Source organism: Lynx rufus, unplaced genomic scaffold, assembly GCF_022079265.1.
Source record: "Lynx rufus isolate CCGP_SWC_20201006 ecotype Redwood Valley unplaced genomic scaffold, mLynRuf1.p SCAF_1, whole genome shotgun sequence".
NCBI lineage: Eukaryota > Metazoa > Chordata > Mammalia > Carnivora > Felidae > Lynx > Lynx rufus.
In genome coordinates this window covers 124,458,312-124,480,437 of record NW_025814823.1, presented here as the reverse complement: position 1 = coordinate 124,480,437, position 22,126 = coordinate 124,458,312, and the positions used below count along the sequence as shown (strand labels likewise).

Below are 22,126 nucleotides of genomic sequence, written 5' to 3'. Positions count from 1 at the left end.
TGAACTGCGTACTTCCCCTTCAATAATACTGCAGAAGAGGAGTCTTTAATCCCTATTCTGGAAATGAGGAAATTGAGGCATAGAGAGGTTAGCCCACCACTCAGTAGGTCACAGAGCTAGGTAGGAAGTGACAGAGCAGACATTCAAGTGAGCTCTGTGGGAGTTAAGACACCTCCACCTGTCTGGACCCCTCTTTTCTGTGTGATGCCCTCACGGCACTGCTCATGGGCTCCAAAAGTATCCGTTAACCTGTTTTTCTTCCAACGTACACTGTAATCACCTCCTGAGCATCTTGCCTTCTCCTCTTTGTACTCTAGGCTCAGGAATATGGTGAGCACACAACAGAGGAGTGCTGAATTTATTTACTTGTTGAACAAAGGGATTTAGTTGAAAACCTTTTCTGCCTTTGAAGTCTAGGACAGTAGTCCTCAACCCTGTCCCCACAGGCTGGAGGTCCCTTTCAGTGCCTGCAGCACAGATGGACTGCACACAGCTCTACCTCCTCCTTCAAAACTGAGCCAAATGCCAGTGCAGAATGAAGTTGAGCTCTGCTTTCACTTCCCAAATCACTGCCATAACCTGTTTCTGCCCACTTCTCTCATCCTGCCAAAATTGCTTTGGCTGCTAGGGAGGCAGGATAGGTTCTAGGTCAGACAGACCTAAATTGGAGCCCAGCCTCTGTCACTTTCCATTATATGACCTTGAGCACTTTTGAGAACTCCTCCAAGCCACAGTATCCTCAGGGATGATAATAGTATCTATCTCACAAGGGAAAGTGATTGTTAGGATTAAATGAGATTATGCATATAGGATTGAGCCCAGTCCCCGACAATAGCCCAATAAACATTATCCATAATTACCATTATCTCATTTCTTGGTTTTGCAAATTTCTGCTCAATTCATGGATAAATAAGGTATGAGTTGATAAGGGTGCTTACTTACTTACTGTAATTACTCACTATTATTCTACTGAAGAATGTTTTCTTTTTAAATAATAGTTTGTGAAGTTATTTGACCTTTAGGATACAAAGGAATGAAAATATAATATCCACCAAAGAGACTGGAAGTTTTGCTCAGTCTTCATCAAATGGCAGTGCTCAGATTACTGCTCCTATAATATGCCTTTGGACTCACCTAAGCAGACAGACAGTGGATCTTGGCTAATGCTTTTTCTGTTTCCCCTTATTTAAGGACGACTTGGTCCAAACAGAAGAATTAAACCTATGAGCAGTACTGTAGTTGTTCTGATTCTTTCAAGACTACGAGGCAACAAATTAAATGAATACATTCCCTACTCTCCCAGAGATCGTGTTAAACACGCTACAGAATAAAAATGTAATAATTGCTAATGCTTATTGAGTGTTAACCTTGTAAGCTACATGTTTTAATTTGTTCTCCTACTTAATTTTTAGGACAAGTGAAAAAAACAGACACAATTATTTTCACCATTTTGTACATAAGGAAATTTTAGAGAGGGAGAATCTCTTGTCCAAGTTGGCAAAAAGTCTAATCCTGTCCCATTTGGTCAACTATGTATAAGGACCTGAATAACTTGGGTATTTTTTCTATTTTCAGATATTTAGATCTATCTCCTGTAATCAGTAGTCTGTTGATAAATGTTTAACAGCTGGCTCTCTGGGAGAAAAATCAGTGCTTGCTGATTTTCATGGTATAAATACTTCCACTATGGCCAATGTTGAGCCACCATTGTGATGTCAACCAGCTCACTAAATTCCTAAAATTTTTTTTTTTATTTTTTTTTTAAATTTTTTTTTTTCAACGTTTATTTATTTTTGGGACAGAGAGAGACAGAGCATGAACGGGGGAGGGACAGAGAGAGAGGGAGACACAGAATCGGAAACAGGCTCCAGGCTCTGAGCCATCAGCCCAGAGCCCGACGCGGGGCTCGAACTCACGGAGCGCGAGATTGTGACCTGGCTGAAGTCGGACGCTTAACCGACTGCGCCACCCAGGCGCCCCTAAATTCCTAAAATTTTAACCATCGGTTCCCAAGAGCCAGTATACATGGTTCCAGCACAGCACTACTTATGGCCTAAATTAGAGAATAGCAATCTCCCAGGTGACTTCACCCAGATCCATCTTCTAGGTCAGTGACGCTCAATCCTACCACACAATAGAATCCTTTGGGAACCAGTAAAAATCTGATGCCCTATCCCAGTCCCAGAGATTCTTTTTTAATTGATCTGGGATTTGGCTAGGGCAGCAAAACTCCTCAGAGAATTCTTATGTGCAGCCAGCATTGAGAAACCCTGGTCTGGAAGAATATCCCCTACTTATCTGTATCATTTAGCACGGATTTGACTGATGGGTTGTACTTTATGCCCTATTTTTTTTTTTTTCAAGCTTTTAAGTTTTATAGAGTGGGTGGCCAACTGTGCTTGTTTATGAAGTTATATTTAAACTGATTTATTCAAGAAATGATTTCTGATGTTCTTTTCTTTCATTTTTAAATTTTTTTTAATGTTTTTATTTATTTTTGAGACAGAGAGAGACAGAGCATGAGTGGGGAAGGGGCAGAGAGAGAGGGAAACACAGAATCTGAAGCAGGCTCCAGGCTCTGAGCTGTCAGCACAGAGCCCGACGCAGGGCTCGAACTCACAGACTGTAAGATCGTGACCTGAGCTGAAGTCGGACGCTTAACCAACTGAGCCACCCAGGCGCCCCTCTTTTCTTTCATTTAACTAGTGATTGGCATATAATAAAAACCAGTAAGGTGTAGCTACTATTATTTTTGTTGTTATTAGCATCTGTTTTTTAATTTTTTTAAATGTTTATTTATTTTTGAGAGATAGACAAAGTGCAAACAGGGGAGGGGCAGAGAGACAGGGCACAGAATCTGAAGCAGGTTCCAGGCTCTGAGCTGTCAGCACAGAGCCCAATGTGGGGCTCGAACTCACGAACCTTGAGATCATGACCTGATCCGAAGTCAGACACTTAACCTACTAAGCTACCCAGGTGCCCCTGTTGTTATTAGTATCTTAAGTTTAGTGATCACTAACAATTTTATGATTATCTTATCCATTGGATTTTACAATTTGCACTTGGTTGCATCTCAAATTATTGATACAATTATGTTTGTCCCCAGGACAAAATTTTCAGCATCTGTCCCCAAACAGACCCCAAATCAGGGATCATCCTTTGACCCGGAACAACCTAGCTCCCTTACCAGACCAAAAATGTAAGTATTATGAATCTTCTTCAGCTACCTTTGCAAGTGTTAACATGTCTAAACGCAACTAACTTATTTCAGTTTACTTTCATTTTTCAAGGGAACATCAGGTGCCAAAACTTGTAAATTACAGGAAAATAGAATAGAGACAGTTCTTTAAAGCTTCATCCAACTTGGTAATGCTTATTTAAAAAAAAAAAAAAAGAATACTTCCCTCCCTTGAGGAATTTTTATGTTTGGATTATAAAAACAACAACAGAAGTTTATTTTGCTATGTACTATTTAATGTGTTTAAGAAGGTGCTTTAAAAATTCTTAAGATTGGTCTCTTGACATTGGTTTCCCTATTACAATGAACAGATGGAAATATGTATCATCTTTGTACTCAGAGGCTACACATCCCTAAACAGAAAGGAATAATCAAGTAGATGTTGTTCACCTATATTACTCCTGACATTGTTGATCTATTTTATAATATTTTGTACAAAAATTTCTCACAATATAAAATACTAAAAATATTCTATTCAGCCAGTGATCTTCAAGTTTGAGTGTACTTAAGTATTACCTGGGGTACTTGTTATAGAGTAGATTTCTGATCCCCACACCCAGAAATTCTGAATTTGTATATTTTCATATCTATACTATGAGGCAGGTTCTATTATTATTCCCATTGTACAGATGAGAAAACTTGAGTTCAGAAAGGTTGCATGATTTTCCCAACATTATTTAGGTAGTAAGTAGCAGAGCCAGGAGCAAAACTATAGGACTATGAGTCAGCTGCCTCATGAAAACAAGCAATACTCACTGGATTCTAATTTCCTTCCTTCCTTTTCTTTCTATCCCAGCCCACTCATTTATAACATGTATGCAGACACGCAATGTATTATCTTCCCCATCCCTCGCCATAACCTCTTAATTGCAGAGGTTGAAAGATTTAGGAACTGCCCTGTTCAAACAAGTTTCTTAACCTTCAGTTTCCTTCCTTGGCCTGTAAGAGTAGTGCCAGCCTGATAAGGTTGTTGGCAGGGTTACACAAGATAACATATGGAAAATACTGGCAACTATTTGAAAAATTAATATCCAATATGTCTTTTCCTGCCCCAGGCTGTAGTTTGGATGGTACCAATCGAGAGCTCTAGGATTCCTTAGGTAAAATCAGTAATCCACGGGGTCTTAGTATTACCCTGTCTTTATGCAGATAAGGAAAGGGAGAGGTGGAGATACATGTCCAAATTCACACAGAGTTAGTAGCAGAAACCAAAATGCATTCCTCAGCTTTTTCTGATTTATGTAAAGTGAGAGTTTTGGATGGTGCGAATTCAATCACTGGATGAAATTCAAGCCTGACCTTGTCTTTAAACAGAAATGTACTCACAAAGACATCTAATTAAGTAGCCGGTCAGCCTCGAATCCTGGTGAGGCTTGGAGAAGCCAGAGAGGGGATTTTCTTTGGCAGAGCCCAGGAGCTTTGGTCTTCACAATTAAATTTAAGGAGAGAAGAAAAGATAAAGACTTTGATCAAGTTTAGCTCTGCGAAAAAGAAATGGAAAGCTACACAGTGCTTTTCCTAAAAGAAACCGAGAACCTTTTGAGGCTTGCATAGAAGTGCAGTACAAATGTCTTGGGGCTCATTTAGAGCATTGTGCTGACTTGGCCATCAACAGCTGCTCCACCCCAGGAAAAGAGAGCTCTGCCAGGAACGTACAGCCCAATCATGTTTTGATCAAACTTGGCTCTGTCCTGTATTTGTACATATTTGACATCCCTGATGGCACGTGGTGAGCCTGAATAGATACAGATATACAGCTTTCTCCTGCAGCCAGGCTCTCACCAGACAAGCTTCTTAGAAATGGCTCCACTCCTTAAGACATAACATTGTTTCCCCCCACCATTTCTCCTGAGACTCTCACAGAAGTAAACCCTGAAAGTCTCTCCTTCTATTCTTTCTCCTCAGTTCTATCTGGAGAATCTCTGAGGACAAACCGAGTGCTACCTGCTATTCCAAGCCAACGGGGACACAGCACAGCAGGCAAAGAAAGTGAAAACTTTGTCAATCCCACCAATGATGAGAATTAGCTGTGGCTCACTGACTGTAAAAATAGGGATTATATATATTTTCAACTGTCAAGGGATGAGATTACTCTAGTTTGTGAGAACAAAGACTGATTCAGTAAATTGCATTCTAGAAGCCATTCACAGTTTTACAACTCCTTCCTAATGACATTTCCCAAACAAGCACTTGGAATCTTTGATTATATATATATTTTAAGTCTGTGAGTTGCTCTGACCTCTACATGCCAAAACTAAAAGTCAGAATATGTTATCAGCAGGGAAACAGCTATGTTTGGCTTGCACTGTGGTATCAGCAGAGATTTTTTTTTTCCTGAACGATTTTATGTTCTAAAAATGTATGCTTTGCTGAATAAAAAAAAAAAAAAAAACAACAAAAAGCATATTCCATAGTTTTCTTCACATTCATTGTAATTCTACCCTTGGTTGATGAAACTTAATTAAAATTAAAGTAGCAAATTCCTTTAATCACAGTTTAGTCACAGTTTTTGGCTTTTAAATGTACAAGCTTCTGTAAAATATTTTCTAACATCTGATCCTGGTAACAGCCCAAATCATTTGCCAATGTTTATGTATCTTCTTTGTTATTTGATTATTTCCACCTATTGTCACTTTCAGATGTGATTAATAGTGAGAAGATCATGTGAGTTGGAAGGGTCTACATCCTGGCCTAACAGAATGAAATCGGCACTTCTCATGCATTCCTCAAATACTCTATGTATTTAATCATTCTTTTTTATGTTTCAAAATAATGGTCTCTGCCCACTCAAAATGTTTCCAAAGTTATGACTTAGTAAAGTTTGAAAGGCTACTACTAACTGTAGATCTTACTTAAGATGTTTATGTGTTGTTGAGACTGATTTAAATGTCAAGGCCCAGCCATATAAGATTATAGTCATTCCATGTTATTTCTAAGCCCACATGTTATCTGTAAATATCTCAAGTACAATGCTTACCATTTGATATTAGCATTATTTGTTTAGAGAGGTCAGACTATGCCATTAACTAAATAGAAGCTCCTCTGAAGCCAAAACATAGTTCTTTGGCTTTGTGCTTATAGAAGTGTGTACAGTGCCTGGCACATAGTAGGCACTCAGTTTTGCTTTTTTTTTTTCCATAAAAGAAGGAAGGGAAGGAAGTCAGAATGTAGAGGGGGAGGTGGCAAGATCGAGAGATGTAGAAAGTGATAAAAAAGAGGTCATTATTTCCACAATCTCGTTTTGACAATGATAGTAGTCTGAATTAGGGATTATATAAGAAAAAGCCTGTGACCAATCACCCAAGCTAGACAGTAGTTGATAGGGAGGGCAAATCCTGGTACAAATGGAAGAGCTCCCAGGACATCGATACTGAAGGGTTTTCTATTCTGTTTTGTTTTGTTTGTGGGCTGCATCTTTGAAGAATCATTCTTTGTTAAGTATCAGTTAGGTAGTTCTATTGTGTCACCTGGTTACTTCAGAATCTGTGTTCATCCACAGTAGACATAGTAGACACCTGGCCCTGTCCTGCTTAGCTTAGTCAGCATAGGCTCACCTCTTCTTCAATAATAACACCAAAATCTCATTGGCTGACAATTTTGTTTTCTCATTCACAACACATGCTCCATACCAGCTGGCAGAGTTGGCTCACGTAGATTCCACTTCAACATGCACCTCCTTGGTGACAAAAACAGCAGAAATGCGATGTGAGTCTTATCACCACCCATCCTATTTCATTTACCAGATCAAGCATATGGACATGTCTAACTCCAAATGGGGTAAGGAAATAAAGTCCTCCCATGGGTCAGAAAAGGGGAGAATTGGAATATTTATGAACTATCCAAAAGATTACCACACTAACCAAAGCTCAGTCCCTAAGTGATCATTTAAGTTCTCTTTACCACATGGATAGCTAAGAGGCCAAAACAACTTAAAAAACAAAAACAAAAACAAAACAATACCTGTGTACAGCTATGGAATAAGCCACCACCTCCCAACACATATATACACACATAGCATTCTCTAATGCTAGGCCTTTTTATCGAAGTTGATTTAAGGATCTTTTGCTAGCTATGAAGAAATAATATGCTTCCCAATACCACCTTTTTAAATAGAGCAGATATCCTTGGGGTTCCTGGGTGTTTCAGTCAGTTAAGCATTGGACTTAGGCTCAGGTCATGATCTTGCAGTTCATGAATTAGAGGTCCACATCAGGCTTTCTGCTGTCAGCGCAGAACCTGCTTCAGATCCTCTCTCTCTCTCTCTATCTCTCTCTCTCTCAAAAATAAATAAAAAATATAAATAAATCAGTAGAGGAGCTATCGTTTTGCCACCAAGTAAAGTTGCTTGTTTGAGGTAGATTTATCCTCAGCCAATATTTTACTGACCAAATCAGATATTAGGTAGGTATTCACCAACTTGTGCCCAACTTTAAAAATGTCCAGAAAATTTTTTTTTCTAAAATGACTATTTTCTTGTTTTGCCACTTATATTTCCCTTCATTGCTAAGGACTCATTTATTTACACACATAAACATCATAACTTTGCATACATTATTTCATTGGAATCATTATATCAAATCAACCTATATTGTCCAAGTACAGACAAGGAATCCAAGGCAAAGAAAGAACTAATTTTCCCAAAGTCACAAACTAATGGCAGAACAGGCCTTAGCAGTGAAGTCTTTCTAGTCCCATAGTCCACATACATAATTCCCAAATCATCATTTTCCTGTTCCAGAAATTTCATTGGTGTGATACATCTTTGGCAAAGCTTCCCTTTCTGAATTTACTTATTTAGCTTATACGCTGTACAGGCATAGTGTAGCTAAGGTTAATATTTGTGGAAAGAGCAGACCAATTCAGTAATTTGTGCTAACCAATTACAGTTGTTGGAAGCCAGGGTTTCCCCCAATTTTTCCTTTTCTCCTTCAGTAATCACTTGGTTTAACACAGGTGTCCTTTCTCCCAGTAAACACTAAATTCTAATGCTCTTATCTTCATAGAATTCAGCCAATATAAATAGCTTTCTGTGACTCCAGATTATTATCCTTTCTAAGTCTGTTAAATCACAGCTTGATACACAATTTTAGAAAATCTCACTAAGTGACTGATTAGAAATATTGTGCCTCCTTCCCACAAAGGCAAACATAACCATTGATTTTGCTTTGGCCCTTACTCTTTGAAATTTTCCAATGCATGTCTCTAAGCATCCTGGCATTTTAAAAGTGGTTTTTGAAAAGAACCATTTGGAATCCACCCTAGGGATTAAATGGGGTAATTAGGAAGGAGCATATTTGACCTTAGCATGATATATAACACTCAAGTTAAAAACTAAATAAGGAGTGCCTGGGTGGCTCAGTCCGTTGAGCGTTTGACTTTAGCTCAGGTCATGATCTCACAGTTTGTGAGTTCAAGCCCCACATCAGGCTCGCTGCTGTCAGCACAGAGCCCACCTTGGATCCTCTGTCCCCAACCTCTCTCTGTCCCTCCCCTGCTCATGCTCTGTCTCTCAAACACACACACAAAATAACAAAACAAACAAAAAACCAAATTAATTAATTAAAAAAAAAAAACATGGTAGCAGCTCTCACATGTAGTAGCTAGCCTTTCTTATTGCCTTCAGGGAAAATGATGTATTTTTTAAAATGCTTACTATTTGAAAATGATCTTTGAAATCAGGAAATTCCATCAGATTCAATTCCCTAGACATTGGCATAGAAACATTAATACTGGTAGATGAAGACTATCAATAAATGGTATGTTTCTATCAAACTATTATGTTTTCAAAGAAAATGCCTTCTGATTCTGACCTCTATTTTGTCCAATCTTGGTCTTTTAAGCAGATAAGTTCCAAGAAATCCCCAAAGGCCAAATATGAAAAGTCAATGAATGAATTGTATCAAAATCTCAATAGGCATCTGGTGGCTCGGTTGGCTAAGCATCTGACTCTTGATTTCAGCTCAGGTCATGATCTCACAGTGTGTGAGTTTGAGCCCCATATTGGTCTCTGTTATGACAGTGTGGAGCTTGCTTGGGATTCTCTCTCTCCCTCTCTCTCTCAAAGTAAATAAATAAACTTAAAAAAAAAAGCTCAAAAGTTTTCAGTCAGCATGCACAACTGTCATCAGAAGGACAAAGGTAGTTTTCACACTAATGTGTGAAGAATAGGAAATAGCTTGTTAATTATTAAGTCCCTAGTAAAAATTTTATTTACATTGAATGTAAATTACCTTGCAATTGCTAGTGGTCCACAACTAGGAAAAAGGAGAGCAAAAGAAAGACTGCCAGTTCCCTTAGGGGGACAAGGTAGAATCTAACATGTTGACTTCAATGATGGGAAGCTGGAGTTTGGAGATGTGGAGATGTGGGGCCAGCTATAAGGTGAGAAGGTGGAGTGGATGGTATAGGAGACTGTAGTTGGCTGTGCATTGGCAATGAAAGCAAGTGCTGAGCCCAGATACAGATGAGCATGAACAATATCTTTGGTGCACTGAAAGCGAATAACAGTGAGTGACATAAAGGAATGAAGGAAGGAAATTATCTCCATCATTTCCATTAATGTGATATATAAAAGTACTCCAAGAAAGCTTTTAAAAAGAAACCAATTATATTCACTATTACTGATAATAAAAAGACAGTTTATGAGGAAGCAAAGCCACATCTTAGAGCCCAAAGAATTGTTCCCTGCAATAGACAAATCAAGGACTGGTCTCACTCTCAGAAGATGACACCCACTTGCCTTACTAACACTTAAGACATTGTTCCATGATGTCCCAGGACATAATGGTATCTCCTCTACTTCATCAGGGCTCAAACACTAGAATTGATTGAATCATACCTATCTATGAGATACAGAGCTACAAACATTATGCTCCAACAGGCTAAAAAGGAAGCTTAAGGGCCTAAAAAAGGACTTCAGGGAGATCACCACTGAGCCAAACACTAACCATATTTGAAAGTATAAGCTATTCATTCAAGCTGCAGAGTTAGATGAGAAGTTTCTGGAAGTATGTTAGAGAATAACAATAAACAGAAGGCTAGGCCAGTCAGCATCGTGGTTTACAGGTAGGAGGAGGCTATCAGACTTTTCTCAAATCTCTATGACAAAGCCAAGAAAGCCTTTGAATTCAAGAAAAGGTAAAAACCAAGGCAATGTTCAGGCACCTGGGTGTCTCAGTCAGTTAAGCATCTGACTTCGGCTCAGGTCATGGTCTCACAGTTTCTGAGTTTGAGGCCCGTGTCAGCCTCTGTGCTGACAGCCTGGAGCCTACTTTGGATTCTGTGTGTGTGCATCTGTCTCTCAAAATAAACATTAAAAAAAATTAAAAAATTTAAAAAGCACAAGGCAATGTTCTCATGTGTCAACGTAGCTCACTCTAAGATATCTACCCCAGTGGTCTCTGAACAAGTGACTTTGGGGAAGGAAAAAATACAAATGCAAATAAAAAAAAGGAAAAGATTTAAAGAATTTCCCCTCCTTTGACTCTCTAGTTCCTGAGAGCTAGCCCATTCAGTTTCCATAGCAGTGAGATTGGGGAGCATCACCTCCCCGTTGCCACATTCTACCCGGGCAGGATGAAGAGTCAAAGTTCCATAAAGCCTTTTGTACTATTCTAACAAAGGCTTATACAGTGAGTAAGATTTTGCTTCCTTGGATGTGCTAGAGCCAGTTCTTGTCAGCCACCATTGGTGGCTTGAAATTGGCCCTGGTGGAAACATTTACACCATGGAAACTGGAAAACACTACAAATCAGGGTTTTCTTTTATTTGAGATCTGGTTTACCACCATACCCCTGGGTATAACATTTGGGGAGGGGGGGGGTAATCTTTCAGATTTAAGAGCTCTTTGAATTAATTTTATCTGCTGCAAAAGCTTTATTGTTTCCATTTGGTCTATGGCTTGGGAGAGGGCTCCAGGGTGGTTGAAGGGCTGACTGGTGGCCTCGGGAAGAGGTTCAGGCAGAAGCTCTGACACCAGGGAAGAGCCAGGGGGGGCCCTCGGAGAAAGGCGGTGCCTGAGGGGGGAGTCAGGTGAGGAGGTGCCCCCTGCCCCGCCGGCGGGCCGGCCCACGGGGTCAGGCAGGTGGTGTCCATCTTCGCGATGGGCGGCACCTGCGCAGCTGGCCGAGGTCCCGCAGGTGGCTCGCAGACGCGGGTGGGTGGGTGCGGGCAGAGGCCACGTCCCCGGACGCACAGGACGGGATTCGGGATCCTCCCGGCCGGGGCCGCTGCCTTGGCGTCCGGAGGTCGATCCCGCTCACGTGCGCGGCTCCTGCACGTCCTGGAAGGAGCGCTGCGGCCCCGCCTGGCTGGCCTGTTCCAGCGACGCGGGGACCCTGGAGCTTCTCAGCTCTCAACGTGGCCTGCGTCCACAGAGCCACGTCCTCCCCGTGGAAACAGCGGCCCAAACAGAGGTGAGTGCGGGAGACGCGCAGAGGCAGGTGGGCCAGGCGGTGGACGCGGCTGCCACCCGGGTGGCATAATTCTGACGCATGTGGGAGCTCGTGCTGGTGCACAGGAAAGGGGCCAAGTGCGGAAATCGGTGTTGGCTCTTCGGGGAGGCACAGGATGGCTGAGAAGGTGGTTCCGAAGGTTGCGACTGCAAAAGAGGTTGCGGGGTGGTGGGAGACTGGAGGAAGCGGCCTCCTGGGGTCTGTCTGTTCCTTCCAAGCAGGGTTGAAGCAAGAGACAGGTACCCGAAACTGTGCAGCAGATTGCAATATTGTTAAGACATATCCTTTTGCAAGCACTGATGCTGGGGCACAGGAATCATGCCTAGGTTTTACTGTATTAAATTGTGATGTTTCATGGGATAGAATATAATCCAAGGGTTAAGGAAACCCATATAATACGTGTATGCATGACTCAGCACTGTGCTCAGAATGGGATTTCCCCGTAGAGCACATCATTAGCCACATCACACCTTAATGAGTATTCATGGATGAACACTGTTTCTTCGTGTTACCTTGTGAGCCTATTAACAGCTCACAGCTCAGTTTAATCAGTTTTTCTGTTCAAGGTAGGTATCCTGATGGTAATGTAGGCAGTACACTCTAATTTCACGCCTGATCTTGCAGTTACCCCAACACCCTCTCATACTCAAGAAATGTATGTTTTCCCCCTTAACTGCCCTCCTAGTCAAAAGATAAATACTAATCATGGTAGGTAAGAAATGGATGTGACAGTGCCTTTCCTTAGGTCAACTCTCCTGGAATCAAGGAGGTATTCTCCTTATATTTATAAGCCAGGCAAATCATACATCTTTTGTACAGAAATGGATGTGTATGGGTCTGAATTCCTTGGCTGGTTATATAACCAATCACTGTTTGTTGGTAAAGAAAAAGGTTAGTTTAAATCATGTGACCCAAGAGCTCTGACATCACTCGGGCAGGAAGACTTCTTAAGTATTCTAATGTCCAGGTCTGGAAATTATTTCCATTTCTAGCACCTATTCTCTGTTCTTAGTGCATTCTGGCTCTGAAGCATTTGATTGTAATGCTTTCATGCTGTCGTTCATTGTGTCAGCAAACATGTTTTAACTGCCCTGTGGTAGATGCTGTAGGAAAAATAATGTTTAAAATATTAAGGGTACAACAAATTTATATGAGGTTAAGTTGTGAGGATTTTCCTGTATTTATTAGAAGAAAAAAAGTCATTTAAACTGTATGCTCTCTGTTTTGGTCATTTGAAACCAATAGATTATCCCTTAATATGTGAAACTTAAAAATAAACTAGCCAGTTAACCAGCAAAAGGAGTTTATTTGGGGAATAGAAGAATTGCAATTCCTGACATGCAAACCACAGCAACCATAGGCAAGTCCAGAGAACTAAGGAGAGGAGTGGCCTTTTGTAGGGGAAAGAAAGGTGTTGGCAAGGGCTGCTGGGAACTGAAGTCTTTTGGAAGAAAACAAGAGTTTGGGGTTGTGACAACTTCTCATTGGCTGAGTTGCTGCAGTTGTCATTGGCTGGATTGTTCCTGGGCAAAGAGAAAACTTGCTACCCGCTGCGGGTAGTAAAGTAAACCTCTTCCTTCTGGGACATTTGAGCTGTGCTTCTTCTTGGTGGGCTCTGCAAACAAAGGCAAGTGGTAGAGTATGACAGCTCCCCCTTCAGGGTTTCCTGACTACACTTGAAATCAGGTTTCCTTTAAGGATTTTCACAAGTAAAACCCAATGTTAACTCTTAAATTATTTCTCTACTTTTATTCTTTTTTATTGTATAGTATTTTATTGTTTTAAAAAACTTGATTTTCATAAACTATGTTTTCACAGTAGAGATTTCCACAGTGGGAAAAATAATGCTTTATTACTTACAGTGTTATATTTGTGGACAGAGATTTTAGGACAGGTAAAATAAATACATAAGGATACATTTAGGGTAAGTACAATAAATATATTAGGAGGATTAAGTCCCCAGTAGAATCTGTAATTTTTTTTGAGACATCTCTAAGGGGGCCTCTTCCCTACACGGGATTTCTCTACACTTCAGAAGCTCTTCAGGCTCTTCTTCCCAGGAGTTAGAAATGAGTAATGTGTGGGCCCCCGGGTGGCTCAGTCAGTTAAGCATCTGACTTCAGCTCAGGTAATGATCTCACAGTTCATGAGTTTGAGTACCATATTGGGTGAACATGAGCCCCACCTCAGGTGAGTCCCCTTTCTCTCCTTGTCTCTCCCTCCCACTCTCTCTCTCTTTGCCTTTCCTCACTTGTACCCTCTGCCTCTCAAAAATAAAAAAAGAAAGAAATTAGTAATGTGAAATAACAGTATGTCCTATTTTTTAATTTTTATTTAAAGAAATTTTTTTAGGTTTCTTTATTTTTCAGAAACAGAGACAGAGCTCAAGCAAGGAGAGGGAAGGTCAGAGAGAGGGAGACACAGAATCTGAAGCAGGCTCCAGGCTCTGAGCTATTATCACAGAACCCAATGTGGGGCTGGAACCCAGGAATTGTGAGAAAGTGACCTGAGCCTAAGTCAGATGCTTAACTGACTGAGCCACCCAGGTGCCCCAGTATATCCTGATTTTTTAAAGTTTCCATAGAACATGTAACCATCAGTTACTGGTATTGAATGAACAGAGAGGCAAGTTTTCAAAAATTGAACACTGACTAATTTTGGGGAAGTCTTTACTTAAGAAGTAACAGTCTTTGGGGTGCCTGGGTGGCTCAGTTGGTAAACATCTGACTCTTGATTTTGGTTCAGGTCATGATCTCACGGTTTGTGAGATCAAGCCCTGCATTGGGCTCTGCAATGACAGCATGGAGCCTGCTTAGGATTGTCTCTCTCCTCCCTGTCCCTCCCAACCCCTCAAAATAAATAAAAAAAACATTTAAAGAAAGTAACAATCTTTCCCTTTCTCCATCATTCCCAGGACAAATACAGAAGTTTGATCAGGTATTGATAGAACAAAGCGGAATTCCCTTTAGGATAAACTAAAAGGGAAAAGCTCATATATAATGCTTAGTTATACAATGGAACTCAGTCTCCAGATTTCTTGGATACAATTCCTCTCACACTTTTTTCTCGAAGACTAAATTCTAAAAATAACCAGGTGTTGAGAAGAGATTTGTCTCACCAGTGGGCTTAACTGTTATTTCCTCCTTATTGTGAGTTAAATGGCTTAACAGAGCAGAGTAAAAGAGGTGTACAGTCCATTCTCAAGGTATTAGGTCAAAGAGGTCAGAGCTTCCACATCATGGCAACAGATTTGCAGATGCCCATAGGATAAAAGCTGAAATAACAAAGCCCAGCAAAGGTTAAAGCCAAGAATGCCAAAACACCTGCCTTGGCAGCCTTCTGCCAAGCATCCCCTCGAACATAGTCAGCAACCACTTGTCCAAGGCCCCAGTGACTATGAAAAGTGAGGGCTGCAGCCAGGGAGTAGTCCGTCACAGAGCCATGGTCCAAATCAGCAGCTGGAACTAAGCCCAGGAGCAAAACACTGCCAACCCTCTCACCAGTCAAGCTGAGAGATGAAGCCTAGGAACCACAATGGTGGTTGGGTGACAGGTGAATGTGCTGTGTTTTCCACCATCCTGAGGCAGCTCGGACCTGGAGAAATGCTAACATGTGAGCACGAGCACGTCTGACCACTGGCATCTGTAGAAACAGAGCTCTGCCTCTTTAGGCACTACACAAGACAGCCTCTGGAGACTCATCCCTCTCTCTACTGAAGCTACTTTTATTCTTCCATGCTAAATTACAGAGTCCCCAGAGTCACAGTCTCAGAACTTAAAAAAAATCAAAAACAAAACTCTAGACATGAGCAAACTTGAATTCAAATTGAAATGATAATCCAGAGTGTTGACATTGGACCTCTTAAAGATCCTGAAGATGAAAGCCAGGGTCTTTTTGTAGCTGGTACAGGGTCAGAGTATGAGGAAATCTGGACTAGTTCTTATAAAGTGGTAACCTCACTGGTTCAGCAGAAGAAAAAAAACAATTTACGTATTTGACAAAGTTGCCCCATTCTCAAAAGCGTTGGTATTGCTGAGTATTTCTTTCTCAAAATGATACTTCTTGCTAATTTGACCGTATTTCCTCATCAGTAGATCTATTCAGGAAAAGAGAGCCAACTTCTGTGACTCTGTAGGAAGTGTGAAGATGATGGGGTGTGTGTGGGGGGGGGGGGGACACTGAAACTAATGCTTTCACCAGTCCCAGCCCCTGCCATTCTCAGCCCAACCCAGGGGCCAAGATGAGAGTTTCTCAGGGTGGAGGGACAGGAGGATCAGAGGTACTTAATGCAGCAAAAAGTAGAGAGGTGTTTCTGGTATTCCTGAGGCACAGCTCTTTTAATGGATTATCCATTACCTTCTCTCTCTTCACACAAACCTTTTCAACACAGCTGCACAGAAGAAGCAAAACAAACCGATTTCCCTGATTCCATTTTTCTTAACCTCTTAGCCCATCTGTGGGTATGCTTATGAACTCTGGAAGAGTGAGAAGGAGGGAAAGAGGCCTGCAGGATCTGTCAACTTTCAAAGCAGTCCCCTGATGATAGAGAATTGGCTTTGAGTAGCATAGACCTAAATATGTGCACGTGCAGACATTAAAGCATAAAGTTAAAAATCATCTGTCTCTTCTGTGTTTTCAATGTAATACTGGTTCTTACGAGAAAAGAAGCTTAGAACAAAATGTCAGGAAGCTTCTATGTGTGTTTTATCTTCAACAATTGAAAGGTATCTGTGCAAACCATTTTATTTTATTTTTTTTTTAATTTTTTTTTTCAACGTTTATTTATTTTTGGGACAGAGAGAGACAGAGCATGAACGGCGGAGGGGCAGAGAGAGAGGGAGACACAGAATCGGAAACAGGCTCCAGGCTCCGAGCCATCAGCCCAGAGCCCGACGCGGGGCTCGAACTCACGGACCGCGAGATCGTGACCTGGCTGAAGTCGGATGCTTAACCGACTGCGCCACCCAGGCGCCCCTGCAAACCATTTTAAAATAAGGCTTAACTTAACAGGACATAATGCTTTGCTCTGAGTTTTTTAATTACCTTAAAATTTCACTGTCAAGAACATAGGGGTAAATGCCTTCTTTCACTTAAACTGAATCTGGAAAGTGTGTCTTATTAACAGTTTTTTAAAAAAATTGTTTAATGTTTATTTATTTTTGAGAGAGAGAGAGAGAGAGAGAGAGAGAGAGAGAGAGAGAGAGAATCTGAAGCAGGCTCCAAGCTATCAGCACAGAGCCCCACTGCGGGGCTAAAACTCATGAACAGTAAGATCAGACCTGAGCCGAAGTCAGACGCTTAATGGACTGAGCCACCCAGGGGCTCCATCTTATTAACAGTTTCTAAGAGAAAATAATGTGATGAAGAATGGCCACTTAGATCCTAAGATCAACATTTTTATGAAATGTGCTAGCCCTTCTAACACTGTAAATATACTTTTTGATTCTAAGAAGAATACTTCTTCATAATGACTTTAATCTTATAATTAAAAATTCCTTAAAAAGTTGTGGTAGAGAATATCAGAAGAAACTAAGTAGTTTTTAATAAATATTACCTTGTTTTCATGTACCACTTTCTGCTGTTAACTCTCCCTTCTCCAATTGAAGATTATTTTAGCAAAAAAGTTGTGAATACCCATTATGTACATTGTTCGAGGGTGAGGAAGCTACAGTTGGAATAAAACAAAACGCCTCCTTTTGTAAAGCTCATTGTCGATGAGGATGCCAACCAAAATTCTCCAGGTTGGATTACATGGGTAAAGCAGTGACATAGATGGGTTCTATTTTCTGACTTTGTTCCATCAGTATCCAAGAAACTCCATAAAATCTGATTGCCAATTACTGGTATTGCTGCTGCTAATAGCTCTGTTTCTCCTGGGTTTTATTTCCTGTGAGAATTGATAAAATATACAGGGAGAAAAGTAGAAAACCAGAAGGGAGCACTCCACTTAATTTAGAAACAATCTTTAAATGGGCAATAAAGAGAAGGTTTCATTAAGAGGAAGTTTTCAGGAGGTATTCGATGGTGGGGAAGGAACTGGAGGCCACAGGACAGAGCATAAGCAAAGGAGACTTTTACAGCCAGAGGGTGCGTGATGGAGGAAATAAAAATCTGGAACGGAAACAGCCATCCAAAGCTGCAGCAAAGAAGAAAGCTGGAAAGAAAACGAGAAGCAGGTGGAAGGCATTGAAGGACCTCAAACATTAGAAAATAACATTTTTAGTTGAAGCCATAAATAAGAAAAAGGAGAAACAATAGCCTCTAATGTTCTTTTGTCAGACCTGATGAGGTGCTTTCCATTCAAAAATAGCTATTATTCCTCAGTTGTTTACTAAGAGCAGCCATTGTTCTAAATTTAGAACTCTGAAGAGTCCTCTTGTGTAACCTCACAACAGTCCTACGAAGTAAGTACCATCACTGTGCCTTACAGCTCCATGTGGCAGGGCCAGGCTCCCTGCCTAGTCATTTGGGGTATAGTCCCTGCACACACTGATCCCCCATAGAGATATCAGGCACAGAGATATCAGGCTGCTGCTGAGACCACTGATGGCCACCAACACCATCATGTCCTTTTTTCCTGGGCACATGTCAAAACTACATTTCCCAGGCTCTTGCAGCAGGTGAGGCATGGGTTGATTCTGAATGTGAGTGGCTGTGATGTGTCTGACTTCCCTAACAGGTCTAGAGCCATTCATGCTCTCTCTGTTCCTTCACCACGAATAAGATGCAGAGACCCCAATGGAGAACTCTGAGGTCCTAGAAGATGGCGGGACCACTCCCTGGAGGTTCACATGGTAGGCTCATGAGTGGTACAAGAACTCAGAAGGAATGAGATTAATGGACTGTGATCATTGCCTACTCTTCTGTTTTCCTGCCTGAAGATCTTTGAAACTTCCTTCTACCTTTGCCTCTGCCATCGGGGTAGGGGGAAAGCTCAGGGGCGCAGAACCAAGGTTTTTTGGAAAGACTGACATCTTGTAAGCCTATATGCATAAGTCTCTGGACAGGTAGGACTGAAAGGTTCTCTGAAGGTGAATAGAAATGATTTCATCTAAAACAAGGGCAAATTTGGACTCTGTTTTTGGACTTGGAGGCTTGGCTTTTAGTCAAATATTGCAGTTATTTAGGTTGACAGATCCCCCATCTATTAAAAAAAAAAAAAGGCAAGCTTCCTGCAGAAGCAATGAACCAACTGGTATTGAGTGCCTTTCTGACATCACAGGTTACTTGGCTCTGTTTTAAAAGTCGAGTGCAGGGGTGCCTGGGTGGCTCAGTAGGTTGGACGTCCAACTTCGGCTCAGGTCATGATCTCGCGGTCTGTGAGTTCGAGCCCCGCGTCGGGCTCTGTGCTGACAACTCAGAGCCTGGAGCCTGTTTCGGATTCTGTGTCTACCTCTGTCTCTGACCTTCCCCCGTTCATGCTCTGTCTCTCTCTGTCTCAAAAATGAATAAATGTTAAAAAAAAAAATTAAAAAAAAATCGAGTGCATATCTGTTAGAGAAAAGTGTGGTTTATTTCAGTATCTTCTATGAGCAGCTGTCAATATTGCAAAATCACAGAACTTTGGGACTGAAAGAGATTTTAAAGAAACTGAATTTTCCTCATTTGTGAAATGAGCATGTTGGACTAGAACATCTTTAAGTATCTTTCCAACTGTAAAAGTCCATGATTCTGTATATATGTTATATGTGTATGTACATACCCATATACACAAAAAAAGAAGCCAGGACGCTTGGGTGGCTCAGTTGGTTGAGCGTCTGACTTTGGCTCAGGTCATGATCTCACCGTTCGTGAGTTCAGACCCCACATGGGGTTCTGTGCTGACAGTTTGGAGCCTGGAGCCTCCTTCGGATTATGTTTCCCTCTCTCTCTGCACCTCCCTGCTCACGCTCTCTATCTCTTGAAAATAAATAAACTTAAAAAATTTTTTTAAAAATTAAAAAAAAAGAAGCCATAGAATTTTTTTAGCAAACATTCCAAAATGTATATGTGACTCATTTCTTTTCAGAAGTCAGTCTCAATAAACTGTGCACATGAAAGCAGTTTTAGTGTTGCCCACCACTCCGTAGTAAGCAGAGACCATTTTTCCAGGTCCTAGATAAAATCTCAGGCAGGTCCCATAGAACCTGGGGCCTTTTCAGGCCCAAGAACAGTCTTTCATTTTAAAAGTGCAGAACAGTTTAACATCTCAACTCCAATCTAATTCTCCTCTAAACTTGTAGCTTACATTGGCTTCAGGCTTGGAGCCTGCCATGATGTGTTGTTAGCTTCCTCTTTCCTTCTTTATCTACCTCTTCTCCAATTTCCTGGCACATGTGTTAGACCCCTCAGGGCCACCCTGTGGAGAGAGGGGATGAGGGAGCAAAGATGCATCCTCAAGGCTGTGCTCTGGCCTCTGCCCCCCTCCTCCCTCCCTGGGGTGCTAGCTGTGACATAGCTGCCTCTCTCCAGTGGGACTGCTTCTAGCTTATCTAACTTGGTCTCTCTTGGTGAGAACAGCTCTCCTCTGGCCAGCAGCTTATGTCTTCCTACCAGCCCCATGATACTAAACTGCCCACCATTCTTTTGGGGTCCCCTCTCTAGGAAGTTCTTTTGGGCAAGATCCATTTGTCTTAGTCTATTCAGACTGAGAAAGTGTAAGAAATAGAAGCCACCCAGTCTATGATACTTGGTATAGCAGCCCAAGTGGACTAAGGCAGCATCTTTCCTGCCCAGTCACATGAAAATGCTACAGTTTCTTCTCTGTGAAGATGAAATGGAATAATTTAATCCAGGAATGTCTGGCTCTTCCTGTTAGGTCTTTGCAAACTGATAACAAATGTGGGCAGAGTCTCTGGAGATGGCAATGCCAAATGTCAGATACATAAGTTGCAATATTATTTATAGCCTCTGCCAGATATGCTCAAAATGTCAGACATATAAACATTTGTTTGCTCTAGGAAATCATCAAAAATTCCACTAACTCAGAAATAGTGACTTTGTTGTGTCCTGCAGTGACCTCCTTTTCCTCATATTAGCAATTAATTGCTAATATTAGCCATTAATACCAACATATATTAACAATTGCATTTCTATAAGGAAACCAAAAGATGGCTTTAGTTTGTCAATTATTTAATTATGGGAATTAATTAAAGATGATAAACATGTGGTCCAGTTCAACCAGTTGGAAAACAATCCCTGAACAAGTAAGTATGTTTTTAAGTGGTGATGATTTGACCTTAAACATTTTTAGGCTTCTAATGAATGGTTAGATGCATATGGTCAAAATATATCATGGATAACTAAGAAACCTACCCCCTGAAGTCAGTGTTGCTTAAGGCCAATGATTAGTTCTTCGGGCTTTTATACAGCAGCCCCTACAAGAATGATCTCAGTTTTAATCACCACTGAAATAAAAGAAAAATGAAAGTGACTTTATTTAAATACCATTTCAATGGAATAAATAAGGAAGTGGTCTGGCTTTTTTCCCCTGCTCTTGGAAAATAGCATGACACACAGTGAGCACTCAATGAATATTATTCTTGATGACGAAAGGAATGTGAGGACAATAATGTTAGTGTGCTCAGAACAGGCCATGTCACTGAACCACTCTTGCCCACAAACATTGGTTGGAATTACTGTCATTTATTCAACAAGTATTTATGCCAGCACTGTGTAGGACACTGGAAATTGTGTAGTTGACCAGAGATGGTCTTGCCCTCAAGGTGCTTATAACTACCAGGGAAACAGGCAAGGAGAAGGCACTGACTATAGTGTATTAAGACTTTTGAGGGAGGTATTCTATTGGCTCTAGAGGCACCTAAAAATCAGAAAAGGCTTTAATGCAGGATTCATATCTCTAACCTGGGATCTAATTATGAGCTAGAGTTGGACAGGAACAGGAGAAGGAAAGAGAGTTCATGGAACTGCACAGACAGAACACTGCAATAGTTTAGTATGATGGGGTCGTAGTAAGGATGATCAGAGACAAGAGAAGCAAGCAGGGAACTCAAGATCAAAGTCCTTGAAGGCCATGTGGAAAAATTTGGACCTTGTCTTAAGGGCAGTGAGGCACAAGCAAAGGAGTGTTAAGTGGGGAAAAGTAGTTGTTTGCTCTGATGTGAATGCTTAGAAAGAGCAGTGGCTGCAATGAGAAGAATGGAAAGAAAGGGACAAAGATGGTGGCAGGGAGTAGTTAGGAAACTGTTGGATTAACCAGGTGAGAGGTAAAATAACTTGAACTAAATGTCGGAACAATTGAAATAGAAAGAAATCGATTTGAAATAAAAGTAATAAGTAGAAGTAAAAGTTATAGGCCTTACTGACTGGATGTGGGGAATGTGGCAGAGAGGGGCTGGGGATGCCATCAGGGTTTTGACTAGGGCAACTACAGGGATGGCAATGCCATTCATTGAGAAAGAAAATACAGTAGGAGAGTGGGCTTGGGATGGAGATG

At 41.1% G+C, this 22,126-nt stretch overlaps 1 protein-coding gene and 1 pseudogene across 2 annotated transcripts in view; one reads left to right on the top strand and one right to left on the bottom strand.

Moving 5' to 3' along the window:
* ANKRD55 (ankyrin repeat domain 55) overlaps positions 1-6,172 on the top strand; it is a 95,319-nt gene extending 89,147 nt beyond the window's left edge. For both annotated transcript variants that reach the window (XM_047086729.1, XM_047086722.1), the window contains 2 exons: positions 3,107-3,199; positions 5,144-6,172. In XM_047086729.1, coding sequence (XP_046942685.1) covers positions 3,107-3,199; positions 5,144-5,265 — 215 coding nt within the window. In that variant the 3' untranslated portion in view covers positions 5,266-6,172. The remainder of the gene's footprint in view (positions 1-3,106; positions 3,200-5,143) is intronic.
* Positions 6,173-14,913: 8,741 nt separating this feature from the next.
* LOC124509602 (succinate dehydrogenase [ubiquinone] cytochrome b small subunit, mitochondrial-like) lies at positions 14,914-17,400 on the bottom strand (annotated as a pseudogene).
* Between the last annotated feature and the right edge of the window lie 4,726 nt (positions 17,401-22,126).